A 20,590-nucleotide genomic window follows, 5' to 3' on the forward strand; every position below is an offset into this window, starting at 1 on the left:
AAAAAGAAAGAAACCTTCAGAATAAGAGAGAAGAAAATGGGTGTTCATGGTCATCTAATACTCTGAAGAGCATCAGTTTAAGGACAAGGCAGGAGGTACATGAAAGAAGATGTGCACACCAGAATGGTTTCTGTTCTGACCCCTATTTGATTCACACTATTGCCTTCTCCTTGGGGATAACAAAGGCCCCCAACTGCTCCCAGGAAAATGATGCTACCAGGGCCTCCCCTGGTGGCACAGCGGTTGAGCACTGGGCTGCGAAGCTGCCCACAGCCTCTGCAGGGCCAGTTCGATCCCCAGCTCCCGGCAAGGGTCCCACATGGCGCGCAGACCTCTCCTGCCGCCCGCTGCTCCCCTCAGCAGTGTACTTCGGTCCTTCTGCCTGCTCTGCTCCCCGCTCTGGCTCTGGTGAATTCTCTCACCCTCCCGCGCTTCTGACTGTACCCAGTGCTTATATAAATAAATAAATAAATCTTTAAAAAAAAGAAATGATGCAACCAGTCACCAGATAGTAGCCAGATAAGCCATCAAGGGGTTGGGAAAAAGATAAAAAAAAAAAAAAAAAAAAAAGGGTTGCTTGAGCAGATCTCAGGGATAAGAGAAGGGGGGCCAAAAAACAAGGGAGGGGAAGATTGTGAAAGAGAAAAAAAGTTAATTGCTAAGTAAAAAAAGACTATAGAATCTAAAGAATAGGAGGGCAGCTTAATATGGGTGCTAAGAGAGGGCCAGGACGAACACATACTAGGTCCCAAAGGCATGCATTACTCACTGACTGTCCTCACTTCCCTTTCCTGTAAGTGAACAGAAAGTGCGACCTTTAGATGACTTCCAGCTCCAGAAATCTATAATATGGGGGAACTCCCTGCAGAGTGTTTGGCAGGAGTAAGCACTCATTACTGGTGGCTATCACCAAAGAATAAGATGAATGATCAGGGGAAGACAGGAGGAGAAGAAAGTAAAATACTGCTTTACTTAGACCCTCAGTAGCAAGCAGCTTCTACTCCACAGAAGCAGCACTAAAAACACTACTTTTGAGAAATGCCAATAACACTTCCTTCATTTCCTCTGTATTGTCCTATTCTCCGTAGGCCACTTAGAAAATGTGTGTTGAATTGGACGGGCAATGCTTAAAAATTTTCAGCATACGGGGAACCGGGATCACTTAACAGAAGAAAAGTATTAAAACAAATCTCAAACAAAAATAGTAAAACAAATATCGCCAGAGCTTGATTTCATGTGGTGAAAGGCGGTGCTGCTGCACGCCAAAGGTGGGCCAGCTGGCACAGGATAAGGCCAGCCCAGAGTGTCCTGTCCCCCCCACCGCCCAGGGGCTGAGTCCAGAGGGTCCTGTCCCCCCCCCCACCGTCCAAGGGTTGAGTCCAGAGGGTCCTGTCCCCACCCACCGCCCAGGGGCTGAGTCCAGAGGGTCCAGTCCCCACCCACCGCCCAGGGACTGAGTCCAGAGGGTCCTGTCCCCCCCACACCGCCCAGGGGCTGAGTCCAGAGGGTCCTGTCCCCCCCCCCACCGTCCAAGGGTTGAGTCCAGAGGGTCCTGTCCCCACACCCCCACCGTCCAAGGGCTGAGTCCAGAGGGTCCTGTCCCCACCCACCGCCCAGGGGCTGTGTCCAGAGGGTCCTGTCCCCACCCACCGCCCAAGGGCTGAGTCCAGAGGGTCCAGTCCCCACCCACCGCCCAGGGACTGAGTCCAGAGGGTCCAGTCCCCACCCACCGCCCAGGGGCTGAGGTAAACAGGGATGACATCGCTAGCGCTTTTGTTCAGTCTTGCCACGGGAGACCTCCTGGCAATTGGGCTGGGGCTGGGCGGGGGATCGGGTCGGGAAGCAAAGCTGAGAAACAAAGAGAAACAGGTAGAAAGCCCGGGGGACTTAGAAGGGCAGACGGGATATCGATTTGGCAGTGGCACCGGGCAGCCCCTACTAGTAACTAAGACTGTCTCGTATATTTAAGGCACTTCATTGACAATAAGTTGCCTCTATGGGGCAGTCTTAGCGGTGGCAATAAGGAACCATAGCCCACCCCTGCATTATCTCCTCTAATCTGGATATCCGCTTAGCGCGTTTTAGCATCACCATTTTGACAAGTGAACTGTGGCCTGGATGCGGTGAAGTGCTTCGGCCCCCAAGAGTGCGCGGTCACATCTGACCCGGGAGCTCCAGGCTGGGGCGGGGCGCTCGGCGAGACCCGCGAGAAGCAGAAGCGCCTGGAGAGGACCGCAGGGGCGGGCCTGGGTGCAGGTGGCCGCTCCCCCGGGAAGGGCGGGCTCAGCCGGCCGGTCTCGCCCGGAACCCCTGCAGCCCACACCTCACTTCACCTGCGCGAGAGGGGTGGTGCGGGCCGCCCAGACACTTAGCGGTCGCCCCAACCTCGCCGTGCGCCCCCGCGCAGCTCACCCGCCGCCTCTGCCCGGAGCCCGTCCAGCCGCCGCGCTGCACGCCCGGAGCGCGCCCTCTGCCCTCGAGGGGACAGGGGGTCCCGCCACTATTATGTTGCCCGCCATCTACACGGCCGTGGCGGGGCTGCTGCTCGTGCCGCTGCTGGTGAACTTCTGCTGTCCGTACTTCTTCCAAGACGTGCGCTACTTTCTGCGGGTGGCGGGCGTGGCGCGACGAGCGCGCAGCTATGGGCAGCGGCGGCCGGTGCGCACTTTCCTGCATGTCTTCCAGGAGAAGGCGCGCCAGACCCCGCACAAGCCTTTTCTGCTCTTCCGCGACGAGACGCTCACCTATGCGCAGGTGGACCGGCGCAGCAACCAGGTGGCCCGCGCGCTGCGCGACCTCCTCGGCCTGCGCCAAGGAGACTGTGTGGCGATCTTCATGGGCAATGAGCCCGCCTACGTGTGGCTCTGGCTGGGGATTGTCAAGCTGGGCTGTGCCATGGCGTGCCTCAACTACAACATTCGCACGAAGTCCCTGCTGCACTGCTTTCAGTGCTCCGGTGCGAAGGTGCTACTGGTCGCGCAGGGTGAGTTCGAGGACCTAAGCGCCAAGGCAGTGGGCTCCTCCAGGCCTTAAAGAACCTGTCACGTAGTAGTGGAGGGGGTTGGAGAGGGAGGTTCAGATCCGACCTGGATGTATAGCAGGAGAGAGGTGATGAGACTAATTAATGATATTTAAACTGCCTGATGTGATATATGCCAGACACGGAATTAAGCACATGCAGTGTTGTTTTGAATCCTAACAGGTAAGGTTTATAGTTGACTTTATTTTTTTTTAGATTTATTTATTTATGCATACAAGAGCTGGGGTACAGGCCAGATGTGTGGGGGGGTGAGAGGATTCACCAGAGACAGAGTGAGGAACAAAACAGATTGACTGACGTGCACTGCTGAGGGGAGCAGCCGGGGAGTCAGGAGAGGTCTGCTGCGCTATGTGGGTTGCACCCTGGCCAGCCGGGAATTGAACTGGTGCTGCAGTGGCTGCAGTTAGCTTCCTAGGTTGCGTCTTAACCCTTGAGCCACCAGGGAGGTCCTATAGTTGCCTTTATAACTGAGATCACTAAGGTCCCAGAGGTAAAGCCTTATGCCCCAGCTGGCGGAAGAACTTACCAGGGTTATTTACCTCCAGAGTCAGAGCCCTTAACCAGTACTGACATCTGCATTAAAATGAGGATCTTGACTGTGAACTCCAGTGGCTCCAGAGAGACTGTTCTCACCTCAGCGCCTTGATCAGAGGAAAGGCTCTTCCCCTCTCTGTTCCTTGGTTTCCTCCTCTTTAATGAGGTTGTCTTCAAGGGTACCTCCAGCTCTCTCCTCCCTGGATTCTCAATGCACAGAAAAGGTGACCTCCAACTGACCCCCAGGGAGAAGACTTTGGGGACCTGTTGTAGTGCCCTTAAGAGACCAGTTGCACCTTGTAGTGACCTTTGGTTCTGCGGTTACTTCTGTCACATGCCAACAAATTCTGAAATGGTAACTTCACGCTGCAGTAGTGACCAGGCTGGGAAGAAACCATGCACCTGTTATTCATAGGGCTACTGGTTTTCCCTTCTCGAAAGCTTGTCTCTTCACTTGAATAAGGACTAGGGCTTACTTCTCACTGTCCCAGTAAGAGGAGGTCTAACCATGTCCTGAAAGCCATGGTGAAGGCATAGGGATCCAGGAAGACTCCTTTTTGAAATGACTTCTATGACAAGCCCTATGCTGAAAGCTTTTATTATCCTGAATGCTTGTCATTACCCTCTAATAAAATTAAGGAAACTGAGATTTAAAGTTGCAAACTGCGGGCCTCCCCGATGGCACAGCGGTTGAGCACTGGGTTGCGAAGCTGCCCGCGGCCACTATGGCACCTGTTCGATCCCCAGCTGCTCCCCGGCCATGGGAGGAGGGTCCCACATGGCGCGCAGACCTCTCCTGCCGCCCGCTGCTCCCCTCAGCAGTGTACTTCGGTCCTTCTGCCTGCTCTGCTCCCCCGCTCTGGCTCTGGTGAATTCTCTCACCCTCCAGCGCTTCTGACTGTACCCAGTGCATGTATAAACAAAACAAACAAACAAATAAATAAAAAAATCATAAATAAATAAAAATACATGCCTCTTTTAAAAAAAAAATAAAGTTGCAAACTGCATCTATCCAACTTCAGAGTCCATCCTCTTTCCCTGCATTATGCTGCCATCTGCTCTATGACTGTAAGATGTTGTAGATCTGGAAAGGATCAGTCATCCATCAGCTTCCCATCCCCTTACCCCCACCCTCCATTTCATAACGAGCTAAGCAGTTTACCTGTGGCCACAGAAAGAGGAGATTTCTATTCACTTGTGAGAAATCAGACAAATTATATACCTGTTTCATGTGGCATAAGATAAATAATCCAAAAAATGAAGGCATTGCATAAAAGTGCAAAAGCAGGGGGACATTTTTAAAGGCAGCCAAGTTATTTGAAGGGTCGATCCTATATAGAAAATTCCCAATAATTTCTGGTTGCCTAGGAAAAGAGACAAGTTCTTCACATAGTAACTGGAAGATTCTTTTAAATCCATTACTTAATCTATTACTTTACCCATTGATTCAGAGGGGAGTTGTTAGCTCAGTGATCTTTGTACCAGGGAGGCAGTTAAATACTACTTACCTGTGTTGTATTTCAAACCCCCTGTGAGAGAGATCAAGGACTGGGAGTTTTATTGACATAAGAGCTTGGGTTTAAACAACTATAATAGAATTTGGTTCTATAATCCAGTCAGAAATATAATCAGATATCTCCTTTCTCATCCAGACAACAGTCTTCTGTTGTGGAGCATTATGGTTAGGCCCATGTACATGGAGAGTATAATGAAATTCGAACATCCAGATCAAATGTGAACCCGACTTTCCATTGGGCTTACAGCACTCTCAGGCAGTAAACTGACCTTTGAAAGGTGCTGCGCGTTTGAAAAACATTGTTTATCCAAATCACAGAGAGAACATTGCACACCATGCAGAATTATGCTCTGACCTGAAACTTACTACAAAGGGGGTAGCAGAGTCCAAAGTTACCTACTTAGTGACTGTGCCTATGTGTCAAATGGCCTGATTCTTAGAATTCTTTTAAAGTTGAGTGAATCTTAGCAGTATTCTAATGCTAAAGTTCTCCAACTTTACTGAGTGTGTGATATTTCAGTAAAAAATTAAAAAAGGAAACTTTACGAACATAAGAAGCACCTGGGAAGTTGATTTTTTTTTTAAAGATTATTTATTTATACAAGCACTGGGTACAGTCAGAAGTGCGGGAGGGTGAGAGAATTCACCAGAGCCAGAGCAGGGAGCAGGGCAGGCAGAAGGACCGAAGTACACTGCTGAGGGGAGCAGCGGGCGGCAGGAGAGGTCTGCGCGCCATGTGGGACCCTCCTCCGGTGGCCGGGGAGCAGCCGGGGATTGAACCTGCGCTGCAGAGGCTGCGGGCAGCTTCGCAACCCAGTGCTCAACCGCTGCGCCACCAGGGAGGCCCTGGGAAGTTGATTTTTTAAAAATAGATTCCCCATTCCCCCAAAACACTAGTTCACACGAACTCTAGTGGGGTCCAGAAATGTGTATTTTATAACAAGCCTACCCCACCCCACTTCCAGGTGAATGTGAAGCAAATGATCTGAAGACTAGGCTTTGAGAAACCATCAGTCTAGCTTCCACTTGTTTTGTAGTTGAACAAAGACCTAGAGACGTGATATCAAGTGTGTAGAGTTACGCAGCTAGTTAGCAATGGAATACTGGGGCAGATGCCAATTTTCTGTCTGACTTCCAGGGCACTTTGTATTCTATTGCATTATCCGAACATGTACATAAAGGAGAGAGGCTTTAGAAATACTTAAGGGTGACATTTCAACAGGGTTTGATTCTGTGCTTTGATTTTAGCCTCAAGTTTTGTGGCCTAGTAAGAGTTTTGTTTGTTTGCTTTTTTTTAAGATTTATTTATTTATACAAGCACTGGATACAGTCAGAAGTGCAGGAGGGTGAGAGAATTCACCAGAGCCAGAGTGGGGAACAGAACACGCAGACTGACTAAGAAATACACTGTTGAGGGGAGCAGCGGGCGCAGCAGGAGATGTCTGGCTGCCAGGGATCGAACAGGCACTGCAGACCCTGCGGGCAGCTTTGCAGCCCAGGACTCAACCACTGCACCACCAGGGGAGGCCCCCTAGTAAGAGTTCTTGAGTTCCAACTGTCTGTGAAATTCTGGAGTGTATTAAAGAACCAGCACAGTGGCATTGGATTATCATGGGATTGATCCAGTTGTTATAAATTTGGGGACTCATCATAAAACTTACAAGAATTTTACCCTATCAGGAATTTCAGTACCTAGTTACTCCTAAAGAATTTACTATCCTTACAGAAAGTCGGCCTCACAATTCTTCCCTGAATCAAACATAAGTACCCATCTCCATAGCATGTGATTTTCTCTCTGTAGTCCCTTTTAGGATCCTTGTCCATAGAAGGATATGACATAAGTAATCACATGGAAAAATTGCCTTTTGCAATTTGAACCTATGTCAGTGTTGTAGTTGATAGAAACCAACTTATTGGGCTGGTAGTTTTCTGAGCATCTTCCCAAACATAGATTATGAGGAAAGCATATTTAATTTCATACAACATAGGGTATTTTATAAAGCATCCAAACGAGACCCCAAATTGGTCAGTTTGCTTTGTATCCACTTACATTAGCTTTAAGCTCATCACTAAACTAGCTCTTCTACTGGGAGAATAACCCAGATCTTCATCAGCTCATTGGCCAGGTCTGCATTGCCTGACTCAACATAACCATGCAAGTCTCCCAAGAGCATGTACTACTCTTATAAGCCATATAATTAGTCAGAGATACTCAGTTGCAAGGCCAAGATTCAGAGAGGTTATAAAATGTTCCAGATTACCGTTGAGCTGGTTTTGGAAGGTTGTGAAAAATAAGATTAGACCTACTTTCAACAAAATTTATCAATTTACCTCCTGTTGTTTCTCTGGGTTGCCCAAGGGGTGAGAATAGTTGCTTCTGTACACTTTGATTGTCTCAAAGGCTTAGAATTCTGTTTCTTTGAATAATTCCCTAGTTATACCTAGTACACAGTCATTATTCAACGAAAGTTTTTCAGGTTAATGGGTTCCACCATGGTTGGTTGCAATGGGTTTTCTTCTGTAAATCTTAAGAACCATTGGGCGGCCTCCCTGGTGGCACAAGGGGTTAAGACACAACCTATGAAGCTGTCCACAGCCACTGCAGCACCCGAGTTTAGTCCCCAGCCAGGGAGCTACCCACATGGCGCAGCAGACCTCTCCTGACTCGCCCACTGCTTCCCTCAGCAGGCTATTTCAGTCAATCTACCTCTTCTGTTCCCTGCTCTGTCTCTGGTGGATCCTTTCACCCCCCACACCTCTGGCCTGTACCCCAGTTCTTATATGCATAAATAAATACTTAAAAAAAAACAACATTGGGCATTGGGTTGGACATGAAGATATTGAAAAGTGAGATAAAAAAAATTGACTGTATCCTAATTTTTTTAAATTTTTATATTCCCCATACAATTGCAACCCCAATTTTGACCCCAATCCCTCCTTCCCCCCACCCCAAAGAGTGTCTCTGGTTCATAGTTGTTTGTTGATTTTGATTTTTTTCTTTCTTATAGTTATTCTTTTTTCTGGTCCATATTTAGGTTTTCTAGATTCCTGTTATGAGTGAGACCATCCGGTATTTTTCTTTTTCTATCTGGCTTATTTCAACTGCATCCTAATTTAAGAAAATCCATGTAACCTCGATTTCCCCCAGCCTCACCCTACTGCAAACTTGTTTACTTCCCAGAGATCCTCCTAAACAGTCACGATGTCTAGCTCCTCTGGCTATAGGAAAGAGGTGCTCTTTCCAGGTCTCAGTGCCATAAAGGAATCTGGTGATGAGCACAGAATGGGCTGGGACCTTAGTGGGTAGGCTCTGTGCTTAGGTTGGTGAAGGACAGAAACCCAAGCATCAAATGAGTTAATGTATTCACCTCCATTCAATAACAAATTAACACTTTGCCACATAGGTGGGACAGCTTAACAGGCCATTGACTTTATTTTTATTTATTTATTTATTTATTTATTTACTTTTTTAAATTGTATTTTACTGATTTTTTTTTAAAGATTTTATTTTATTTATTTAAACAAGCACTGGGAACAGTCAGAAGCACGGGAGGGTGAGGGAATTCACCAGAGGCAGAGCGGAGAGCAGAGCAGGCAGACTGACAAAGTACACTGCTGAGGGGAGCAGCGGGCGGCAGGAGAGGTCTGCGCACCATGTGGGACCCGTTCCCAGTGGCGGGGGATCGAACCCGCGTTGCAGAAGCTGTGGGCAGTTTCGCAACCCAGCACTCAACCGCTGCGCCACCAGGAAGGCCCTATTTATTTATTTTTAAGTGAATGTTTCTTACCACCTGGTTATATTAGTTTGCTCAGGCTGCTGTAATAAAGTACCACAAACAATGGGTGGCTTAACAGAAACGGTCTCACAGTCCTGCAGGTTAAAAATCCAGGATCAAAATGTTGGCAGGTTTGGGTCCTTCCGTCAACCGAAGGAGTAATCTGTTTCCTGGTTCTCTGCTGGCTAATGGCAGTTGCTGGCAATCTTTGGCATTTGTAGGCTTCTAGAAAGCTTCACCCTGATCTCCGTCTTCAACTTCAGAGGCTGTTGACTTTAAAATCAAGAAGGGACTGAAGAGATAAAAACAACTCTAAATTAGTTGCTAATGTTATTCAATCTGAAGACTGTACTGCACTGTGAGTCTAAGTGGCCAAAATTTGAAAAGGGCCTCCCCACAGAGTCTGAAAAATAGGGAAGTAGATAGTTGTTAGCCAGGTGATGTCATTGCCTGTGGCTATCAAATGATAACAAATATCTGAGGCCTGGCATTACCTGGTAACCTCATGACAAGGAATTACCTTTGATTCCAGGGCTCTTTCAAAAGGAAGAGTTCACAGAAGCAAAAACTTCTGCGAGAAATGGAAAAATAATTTTAAGAAATTATATAATTATCAGATATGTGAGATGAGTATGTATTTCCCTGTTAAAGATTTACTTCACCCTGGCCAAACTTAACCTTGATTAAACATCTTTCAGACCTCAGGTTGATTTATTTTGTTGGGGAGAGTAGAGAGGAATATGCATTTCTCTCTATCTGAAGGGTGTTCTTTTTTTTTTTTAAGATTTATTTATTTATGCATACAAGAGCTGGGGTACAGGCCAGAGATGCAGGGGGCGAGAGGATTCACCAGAGACAGAGCAGGGAACAAAACAGGCAGATTGACTGAAATACACTGCTGAGGGGAGCAGCGGGGGAGTCAGGAGAGGTCTACTGCGCCATGTGGGTTGCTCCCTGGCGGGCCGGGGATCAAACTCATGCTCCAGAGGCTGCGGATTGCTTCATAGTGCAGTGCTTAACCCCTTGCACCACCAGGGAGACCCCTGAAGTGTGTTCTAACACACATCCTGTTGTTGCCTGGTACAGACTAGACAACAGTTAAATATTGTATTTCCAAACTGCCAGTGTTTTGATCAAAACACATTCCCTTTCACAGTCTTCTTTCAGAGGCCATTGTGATTCTTTTTCATTTTGTATGTAGCCTCCAACACAGATTCACTGAGCATCTGCCCTCTCTTGTACAGAGTTACTGGTATCCCTAAGTTTATTAAAAAACATTTATGATCATTTGGGTTGTTTCCAGGTTTTACCTGTTATAAATAGTGCTGCAATGAACATAGATGACTGGATCAAGAAGATGTGGCATATATACACATTCAGCAATCAAAAAAGATAAACTCTTGCCATTTGCAGCAACGTGGATGGAGCTAGAAGGAATTATGCTCAGTGAAATAAGTCAGAAGGAAAAAGAAAATATCAGATGGTTTCACTTATAGGAGGAATATAGGGAAACCAAGTAAGACATGAGGGGAAAAATAATAATAATACAAAACAAAAACAAATGGACAATTATAAACCAGAGACATCCTGCAGGGGAGGAGGAGGAAGAGGGATCCGAGGGAGGGAGGGAGGAGCACAGGTGACTGAGGTGATGGTGCAAGGGTGCCTTGGTGAAGGAAATTCTGTGGTGACTACACCTGAGGGGGCAGAGAAAGAAAACATTGTTTAAAAATGAACAATGATGTAAAAAATATATAAATGAAAATATCATTTAAAAACAAATGTATGGTCAACTAGCTTGGTCAGATACTCTTTCAGTGAGATAGTCCAGTAGCAGAACAAGTTACTAAATTTATTGCTTTTCCTATTAAAAAGCTACAGATTTAGGGCCTCCCCTGGTGGTGCAGCGGTTGAGCACTGGGCTGCGAAGCTGCCTGCAGCCTCTGAAGTGCCAGTTCCATCCCCAGTCACCAGTGAGGGTCCCACATGGCGCGACAGACCTCTCCTGCCGCCCGCTGCTCCCCTCAGCAGTGTACTTCGTCAGTCTGCCTGTTCTGTTCCCCGCTCTGGCTCTGGTGAATTCTCTCACCCTCCCGTGCTTCTGACTGTACTCAGTTCTCGTATAAATAAATAAATAAATCTTTAAAAAAATAAAAATAAAAAGCTACAGATTTAATCAATAGCCTCTTGCCACTTCAGTGATGAAGACTGATTGAGCTCACCACCTACCCTTTGTCTCTGCTTTCTAGGAATGGGTCTGTATATTCAGAAATTAAATATAAAGTGAGAGAATTAAATATAAAGGGTGAGAGAAGCTTCATATGCTATGTTGATTGTCTTTCTTTTATTTTCACAAGACAGATTTTAGTGGGGAGGGGAGTGTTGCAATCGCTAAATTTTCAATCACCCAAGTGTGTATTGTTTTCTCTGATGTTCTATTTCAAACTACGATTTAAACCTATACAAATGAGGAATTGATGGATCTCCTCTAGACCCTTCAGACCATTCTATGAATACTCATATTCACTCTTTTAATGAATCTCCAAGTTATGCTCTTCATCCAGAAGACGATTAAGAAATCATTCATATTTCTCTTGAAAGGGAGAGACACATGCATTAAGAAGCACTGAACAGGTCAAGTAGACGCCTTCTTCCCCAGAAATTTACAACATGAATGGAACTGGAAGGGATTATGCTAAGTGAAATAAATTAGAAGGAAAAAGACAAATACTGGGTGGTTCAACTCCTATATGGAATATAGAAGAAATTGAACAAAGAACTGACAAAACAAGCCCTACAAATATGACTATAGTATTGAGGCTACTCGAGGCAGAATGAGGACTTAAATATTTGTCAATAAAGTTAGATATACCACTAACCCTATTTGTACAAATGAGGACAAAGAAGGAGGAGCCCAGTGGTCTATGGTAAAGGAACTCTAGGTGCTTTGGTGATGGGAATGACATATATCTGAAGAAGTGTGAATCTATCCCCCCAAGTCATATATACACACACACACACACACACACACACACACACACACACACAGTGTTGTCAACCAATGTTACCTCAGTTAAATAAATTTTAAAAAAAGAAGTTACTTTATCAAAACTTGAACCTGAATGACAGTAAGAATCCCAAGAGTCCATGTAATGTTTATCATTTTGTATGTACCTTCCATACAGACTGCTGAGCCTCTGATGTCATTTGTAGAAAACAGGTTGCTGGTATCTATAATGCAAGGTTAATGTGAAAATTATATGAAGTGATGTATGGTAAGCTACTATAAAAAGTATTCGAGGGCCTCCCTGGTGGCACAAGAGTTAAAGACAGAGCTATCAAGCTATCACCAGCCATTGCAGTTCAATCCCCAGCCAAGGAGCTACCTACATGGCGCAGCGGACCTGTCCTGTCTCGCCCGCTGCTCCCCTCAGCAGTGTATTTCAGTAGATCTGCCTGTTCTGCTCCCCTCTTTCTGGTGAATTCTCTCACCCCCGTCCCCCCCACACCTTTGTCTTATACCCCCATTCTTGTATGCATAAATAAATTTTTTTTTAAAAAGTATTTGACACAAGTGAAAATTTTACATCTCTGTTATCGGTAGGAATTAAGAGGTTCAGTCAGTGTTGTGAGGGGCTACCCATATACCCGTTTCAGGACTGAGGTGCCCGGAGCATTTGACAGCTGTCCCCTGAGGCCCTTTCCAGAACTTCCCCTGGTTTGAAAAGAGTCATGCCGCCCAAAGTGAAGTCCTGTCACTCCAGCCTGCGTCCAATAACTAGTTGAGGAGAGAACATGACGATACAGTCTTCCCTTAGCATAGGACAACACTAAGGGCCATCCCAGGCCCACAGTCCCCATGGGAATCCTAGGATCAGCTGAGGGAGGCCTCTGTTGTGACTGCATCACAGTTCAACTTCTCTCTCTAGCCACTCTGCTTCCCTTGCAACCTCCCGAGAGTACACACATCTCAGAGTCCCAGGGAACTCAACCTGCAACAAGTAGAATTCGTTGAGCTTTTGTTGACTTGGCTGATTTCCAAGTAAACAGACTTTACTATAAGAATTTTTTTAATAATGTGTGAAGGAAAAAACATGTCTGTCCAGTCATTTATAATGACTTTAGAAAAGACACTACATAGCAAATAGATGGTTGGTAAGTGGCATTCATATCTGGAATTTCCTTTCAAGTTTCTGTTTTTATATCAGCATTTTTAGTTTCATGGGTGAAAGGCTGCCACAGTGTGTCCTAAGATGTTGGTGAGCAATTGACACCTCAAGTCAATACCCAGTGACAACTTTTACACGAACACCCCAGAGGACATGTGGGGAAATTGTGTTGGGCAGAGGCAATGAACTTCCTTCAAATGAGAGGTCTCCTGTGAAAAGTTAGGGTCATAAACCAAACAAACACCTGCAGAGGCCCAAGTGGGAACATGAAACTGTGATGCTAAGTGGCTTGACCTGTCATCAAGCATGACACCTGCTTAGTACATTTCCTTTCACTTTTATTATTACTGTTGTTGATTTTAAATAGATGACTAATGCCTGAGTATACTTCCTTTTTAGAAATTACAGAAAAGTTAAAATCTCCTTTGAACTCTAACTTTCCTCTCATCAAGATTGTTGCCAAATCTTGTCCCTTCTGCCTCCCAAACACAAGTAGCAGTAGTTGTCATTTTTTTATTTTATTTTATTTTATTTTATTTTTATTTATACAAGCACTGGGTACAGTCAGAAGCACGGGAGGGTGAGAGAGCCAGAGCCAGAGCGGAGAACAAAGCAGAGCTAGAGCGGAGAGCAAAGCAGAGCAGGCAGACTGACAAAGTACACTGCTGAGGGGAGCAGCGGGTGGCAGGAGAGGTCTTCATGCCATGTGGGACCCTCGCCAGGCGGCCAGGGATCGAACCGGCGCTGCAGAGGCTGGGGGCAGCTTCACAACCCAGCGCTCAACCGCTGTGCCACCAGGGAGGCCTAGTAGTTGTCATTTTTTAATTTACTTCTGTGGGCCCTTACTTACATGCAAGGCTAAGTCTGCTGCTTGGATTCTGCTGCTTGCTGGAGTGGAAAGTTCCTGTGGTGAGCAGCTTGCCCACAGTAGTAGCCACGCTATCTCAAACAATAAAGTCTATGATAGATGGGGTGACAAACTTCAGCGTACAAACTGTATAAAACCTTACCATTCCTGCTATTTGGGCCTCAGACTTTTGGGAGCTATCCCACTGAGCCCACTGGTGTGTCAAATAAATCTCTTTCTCTCCACCTCTCTAAGTGCCTTCTGGTTTCTCTGAAAAGTGGCCATAACAGTATCACAGAAAACACTTCATTTGACCTTATATTTTATTAGAGGTTTATCAACTCACAGTATTGTGAGGTCTGAATCCTTTAAAATCAACAGCATTAGCTCATTCCTCTGTCTCTTCCCCACTGACTAATACAACACTTTTGCAGATTCTTTCCATTATAAACATTCATTGAGCAATTACCTAGTGTTGGGGATGCAAAGATGATTCAGTATGAATCCCTTAATCTTAATGTTTTCAGTGTCTGATGGAAAAAAATAGTTCTATCTTGTAGCCCTCTGTCTGAGTACCCCATGAAGAAGGATAAGTAGGTTCCTGTGGAGAGGTTAGCTTTGCTTTATGGGAAGGCAACAGAGACAGGTGTCAGCAAAGCTGTCTTAAAGGATGATTGGGAGTGTCCCAGGTGACCAGCCGGTAAGGGGTGATTCCAAGCAGTGGAAACCACCGAGACAAAGGCAGTGAGTTGTAAGAGTTTAGGCACATTCAGTTTTCATGTTAGTGTGATTAGAGGAAAGGGAACAAGAAATAGTAAATTACATCAGAAGAGTCATCAGGGGTTACAGGAATTACCAGTGACCTTAGACTTCACATGCTGCTTTAAGAGAGTGGATTCGGGGCCTCCCCGGTGGCAGGAGGGTCCCACATGGCGCGCAGACCTCTCCTGCCGCCTGCTGCTCCCCTCAGCAGTGTACTTCGGTCCTTCTGCCTGCTCTGCTCCCCGCTCTGGCTCTGGTGAGTTCTCTCACCCTCCCGCGCTTCTGACTGTACCCAGTGCTTGTATAAATAAATAAATAAATCTTAAAAAAAAAAAAAGAGAGAGTGGATTCCATCAAAAGGGCTGAGCAGCTACAGAAGGATTTTAAACAGTGCAGTAGCAAGAAGTTAGGCAGTAATGTAACTGACAAATTGCAAACAGAGAGACACTAAAACCAAAGAGACTGGTCAGGAGGGGCTATTGTGATAATCTAAGAAGTAAATAATGATGACCTGAGCGGAGGCAATAGTAAAAGAAGAGATGTTTCCACACAGATTTTTATACCTATATTTTTTAATCCTCTCAGTGTGTTGAAGGACTCGAGAGCAACCAGTGAAAACACTGAGAACAGAGGTTTCTGGGCCATAAAGGAGAGAAACTGATCTCTGATAGATGGGTGAAAAAAGAATTGAGACAAATAATATACTAAAGAGAGATAGTCATATTCAATGCCAGGAGAAAGCTGTTCAAGAAAGGAAATATGGGGCCTCCGTGGTGGCGCAGCGGTTCAGCGCTGGGTTGCAAAGCTGCCCGCAGCCTCTGCAGCGCTGGTTCGATCCCCGGCTGCTCCCCAGCCACCAGAGGAGGGTCCCACATGGCGCGCAGACCTCTCCTGCCGCCCTCTGCTCCCCTCAGCACTGGACTTCGGTCCTTCTGCCTGCTCTGCTCCCTGCTCTGGTGAATTCTCTCGCCCTCCCGCACTTCTGACTGTACCCAGTGCTTGTATAAATAAATAAATAAATCTTTGAAGAAAAAAAAAAAAGAAAGGAAATATGATTATAGTGTGTTACTGAGCTCTACAATGCATAATTTTGTCACTTCTGATTAGTGGTTTCCAGTTTCTAGAGCCAACCCATAAACAAAGCTGGGAAGACAGAACTATGGTCTCAGAAATAAATGTAAATACGATTAAGGTAGACAATGTAAAGTGAAAACAATAACTGCTGGGCGTGGACAGGAGTAAAATGGGGGTGGGGATCAAAGTTGATAGGTCTAGAAATAGCCAGAAAAGGACATTTTTATTTGCTGATAGAGAGGTGGTTGCTACAAGAAATCACTTAAAAAATTGAAAGTCCTTGCCTCTAGGCAGCAGGGTTAGTTTTGACAAGGTACAGGGTAAGAGCTTCTTGATTTTTCCTTACAAGCCCTTTTGTACTGTTTTGTTTATTTTTATCACATGCATGAGGCCTTTTGTTAATTTTTTTTTTTAATTTTAATGCATTTCTGCAGATGATATGTCTTCTCTTGATGGAGACATCATACACGAACACCTGAAAAGCAAAGCATAATAGGTGAATCATGTATAACCTCCCCAAGGTAATTCCCTGGGATAATGAGTCACCTTCCTATTTTAAATATATTCACTTCAGTTATCACAATTCAAGAAAAATAAGCTTAAAGTCCATCTCTTCTCATAGTTTAAGGATCTAAACGTCCAAGTGGCAAAGATGAAATGTGGTTTACACATTAGATCAGTGCCTTTAAAACTTTTTTACCTTGGGGCCTCCCCTGGTGGTGCAGCAGTTGAGCGCTTGGCTGCGAGGCTGCCTGTAGCCTCTTGCAGCACCGGTTCGTTCCCTGGCCGCCGGCAAGGGTCTCACACACACACACACACACACACACACACAACTTTTTACCTTAGTAAAAAATACCCATAGTAAAAAATACATTTGTATGTGACCCAGTACCCATACACCACATAAATGAAGATAAACTTTTTAAAGAATAATACTTATTCTCACCATGTGTGATGTGCTCTGAAATTTTCTGTTTCGGTCTATTTTAATTTTTTTTTTCTTTTATAGAGGCATGTTTTATTTATTTGTTTGTTTGTTCGTTTATACATGCACTGGGTACAGTCAGAAGCGCGGGAGGGTGAGAGAATTCACCAGAGCCAGAGCGGGGAGCAGAACAGGCAGAAGGACCGAAGTCCACTGCTGAGGGGAGCAGCGGGCGGCAGGAGAGGTCTGCGCGCCATGTGGGACCCTCCTATGGTGGCCAGGGAGCAGCCGGGAATCGAACCGGCGCTGCAGAGGCTGCGGGCAGCTTCGCAACCCAGCGCTCAACCGCTGCGCCACCTGGGAGGCCCAGTCTATTTTAATTTTAAAAAATACTTCTTTAAAATGATTTTAACAAACCAGTACTGTACTGTGACCCACAGTTTGAAAACCATGCTAATCACCCCTTTTCTTAGACCAGGAAATAAATGTGTTTGTAAAGTTTGGAACTTATTGAGATCAGCTGAACCTTCTGAGTAGAGCTACTTGTTACTGATTTGTAAATAAAAACTTACTTAAAGTTGACTTCAGTCATCTTTGTGAGTTAGCGTGCCCCCCCACTTCTTTTCATTTCTCTTCTACTTCCTTCAAGTTTTCCCTTTGCTGTCACTGGTCCTGTGGGGCACATAGTTGGAAAAATTAAATTCGTTTCTGGAGTATTCTGAGATGGACGTCAGATATGCATGTAAGTTACACACTTGTATAATCTTGGTTGGGGCCTCCCTGGTGGCACAAGGGGTTAAGTCTCAGCACTCTGAAGCTCTCCACTGCCACTGCAGCACGAGTTCAATCCCCAGCCAGGTTGGTGACCCACATGGCACAGCAGACCTCTACTGTCTTGCCCCCTGCTCCCCTCAGTAGTGTGTTTCAGTAGATCCATCTGTTCTGCTCCCCTACTCTGTCTCTGGTGAATCCTCTCACACCCCACCCCAGCACCTCTGGCCTGTACCCCAGGTCTTATATGCATAAATAAATCTTTAAAAAAAAAAATCTTGGTTTTTCACCCATATGTCCTCCATTTTGTTTGCACTTGCCTTCTGAAGTACAAATTTCAGACAACAATGTGCTGCTTATGAAACCATCAAAGCCCAACTCTCCCTCAAATGTTAGAATCTTAGACATTTTCTTTTTTTTTAAAAGATTTATTTATTTATGCATACAAGAGCTGGGATACAGATCAGAGGTGCGGGTTGCTCCCTGGCCAGCCAGGGATCGAACTCGTGCTGCAGAGGCTGCGAACAGCTTCATATTGCATCTTAACCACCAGGGAGGCCCTTGTGACATATTCAAATATGGCCATTTCCATCTTTGAAAGGCATAATTCTAAGTCTCACTTTTCATGTCTACACATTTTAACAAGAATTAGTAAAAACACAATCACTGCAAAGCTCATTGCACTAATAGAACTGTGACTGGACTAATTTAGTTTCTTGTTTTTCTTTTCTTGTGAAATTAAGATCTACAAGCAGCTATTGAAGAGGTGCTCCCAACCCTGAAAAAAGATGACGTGGCCGTCTATTACATGAGCAGGACCTCTAACACGGAGGGGGTCGGCACTTTCCTGGACAAAGTGGATGAAGTGTCAACTGAACCCATCCCAGCGTCGTGGAGGTCTGAAGTCACTTTTTCTACTCCCGCCATCTACATTTATACTTCTGGGACCACAGGTAAAATTCAAGAGCGGTTTCTCAAGGAAATGGACCTATCCTTAAGGAGTTAAATGTTGGGGGTTAGGTTTTCAAATGTTCTTTCTTTGGCAAAACTTATCAGATAACTAATGCTTCAGGGGATTTAGCTCTTTTCCTGTGGGAACTGATCTTATTTCATAGCATATGATCGCATTTGGGTTTCTCCAAGCTACACATAGTTCCCCTAGCTGGAATACAGAACAGCTAAAGAGGTTAACCAAGAACCAACAAAGATGTTTATGATGGTGGATTAAATTTGAAACGGAAGAGGTTGAATTTTTTTTAATGGTTGTTGTATTTTGGTTATATTATCTCCAGAATCTATGAATGGTATATAGCTAATTCTTTTTTAATTTTATTTTTTTATTTAAATATTTTATTTTATATAATTCTTACATCTCTTTTCATCTTTGCACAATGTATGCATTTTCATTTTGGTTATACTCCCCATACTATTGCACCTCCCCCCCTTATTTTGACTCTAGTCCTTCCTTTCTCAGTCCCTCCCTCCCCACTCTGTAGTGTGTCTCTGGTTTATAGTTGCTTGTTGATTTTGATTTTTACTTTGTATTGATTAGTCTTTTTCCTGGTCTCTTATTTAGGTTTTCTAGATTCCTGCTGTGAGTGAGACCATCTGGTATTTTTCTTTTTCTTTCTGACTTATTTTGCTGAGCATGATCCCTTCCAGCGCCATCCATGTTGCTGCAAATTGCATGTGTTTATCTTTTTTGAATGCTGAGTAATATTCCATTGTGTATATGTACCACATCTTCTTGATCCAGTCATCTATTTTTGGGCATTTGAGTTGTTTCCAAAGCTTAGCTATTGTAAATAGTGCTGCTATAAACATAGGGGTGCAGGTGCCCTTTGGAATTACTGTTTCTGTGTCCTTTGGGTAAATGGTATATAGCTAATTCTAAATGGAATACTGGAGAAGACTACAGAATAGTAATAAGGATATAATTGTTTTGAACACTATCTTCCCATGCCACACTGACCTGAAGTTGCTTGGTTCTGTGAGTTCAAGATGGCTGTAGGTCAGGGCCTCAAACGCAGCATTTCAGCTTGGATGCCTTCAACTCTAAGCTGCACCATTATTTTTTTAGCCACTAGAAAGAACTCTGCCAATTAACAGGTGTTATGGGAGCTCTGCTCTATAAAGCAGGCAATAGTAAGAGTATAATGAACTAGGGACATCGTGAAATTTTTTTGTGTAATTCTCCCATGACCCTTACATTGGGTATTAAGCTTATTCCTATTCTTCAAATTCAGAAACTGACAGAGCAGTTAAGAACTTTCCAAGATGATCCACAACTCCTACAACCAACCTTTTGCTGTAGCACCTCCTGTTTAATGTACTTAACAGTTAGTGTTTGCCAGGGAAAATGGTACTGAAACATAACAACATGAAATCTGAGCAATAGGGGCCTCCCCTGGTGGTGCAGTGGTTGAAGCTGCCCACAGCCTCTGCAGTGCCAGTTCCATCCCTGGCCACTGGCGAGGGGGGTCCCACATGGCGCGACAGACCTCTCCTGCCACGCCTGCTGCTCCCCTCAGCAGTGTATTTCGTCTGTCTGCCTGTTCTGTTCTCCGCTCTGGCTCTGGTGAATTCTCTCACCGCCCCCCCCCCCGCCCCCCGCTTCTGACTGTACCCAGTACTTGTATAAATAAATAAATAAATCTTAAAAAAAAAGAAAGAAATCTGAGCAATATATTTATTTATTTATTTTGAATCACAGAGGCAGAATTTTATTTTTTTTATTCTTTATTTTAATCTTATTTTTATATTCCCCATGCAATTACAACCCCCTTATTTTGACCCCAAGCACCCCTTTCCTCGCCTCCAACACCCCCATAGAGTGTCTCTGGTTCATAGTTGTTTGTTGATTTTGATACTTTCTTTCTTATAGTTATTCTTTTTCCTGGTCCCTTATTTAAGTTTTCTAGATTCCTGCTATGAGTGAGACCATCTGGTATTTTTCTTTTTCTTTCTGGCTTATTTCGCTGAGCATGATCCCTTCCAGCGCCATCCATGTTGCTGCAAATTGCATGTGTTTATCTTTTTTGAATGCTGAGTAATATTCCATGGTGTATATGTACCATCTTCTTGATCCAGTCATCTATTTTTGGGCATTTGGGTTGTTTCCAAAGCTTAGCTATTGTAAATAGTGCTGCTATAAACATAGGGGTGCAGGTGCTCTT

General features: G+C 44.9%; 1 protein-coding gene across 2 annotated transcripts in view; it reads left to right on the plus strand.

Annotated features, from left to right (window-relative positions):
• Positions 1-2,505: 2,505 nt before the first annotated feature.
• The window catches only part of SLC27A2 (solute carrier family 27 member 2), a gene marked incomplete at both ends in the record, with an annotated part of 42,501 nt that continues 24,416 nt past the window's right edge, over positions 2,506-20,590 (plus strand). For both annotated transcript variants that reach the window (XM_084239739.1, XM_084239740.1), the window contains 2 exons: positions 2,506-2,983; positions 18,158-18,367. In XM_084239739.1, the coding sequence (XP_084095865.1) occupies positions 2,506-2,983; positions 18,158-18,367 (688 nt within the window). The remainder of the gene's footprint in view (positions 2,984-18,157; positions 18,368-20,590) is intronic.

Source organism: Talpa europaea (genome assembly GCF_964194135.1).
Source record: "Talpa europaea genome assembly, chromosome: 8".
In the NCBI taxonomy this organism is placed as follows: domain Eukaryota; kingdom Metazoa; phylum Chordata; class Mammalia; order Eulipotyphla; family Talpidae; genus Talpa; species Talpa europaea.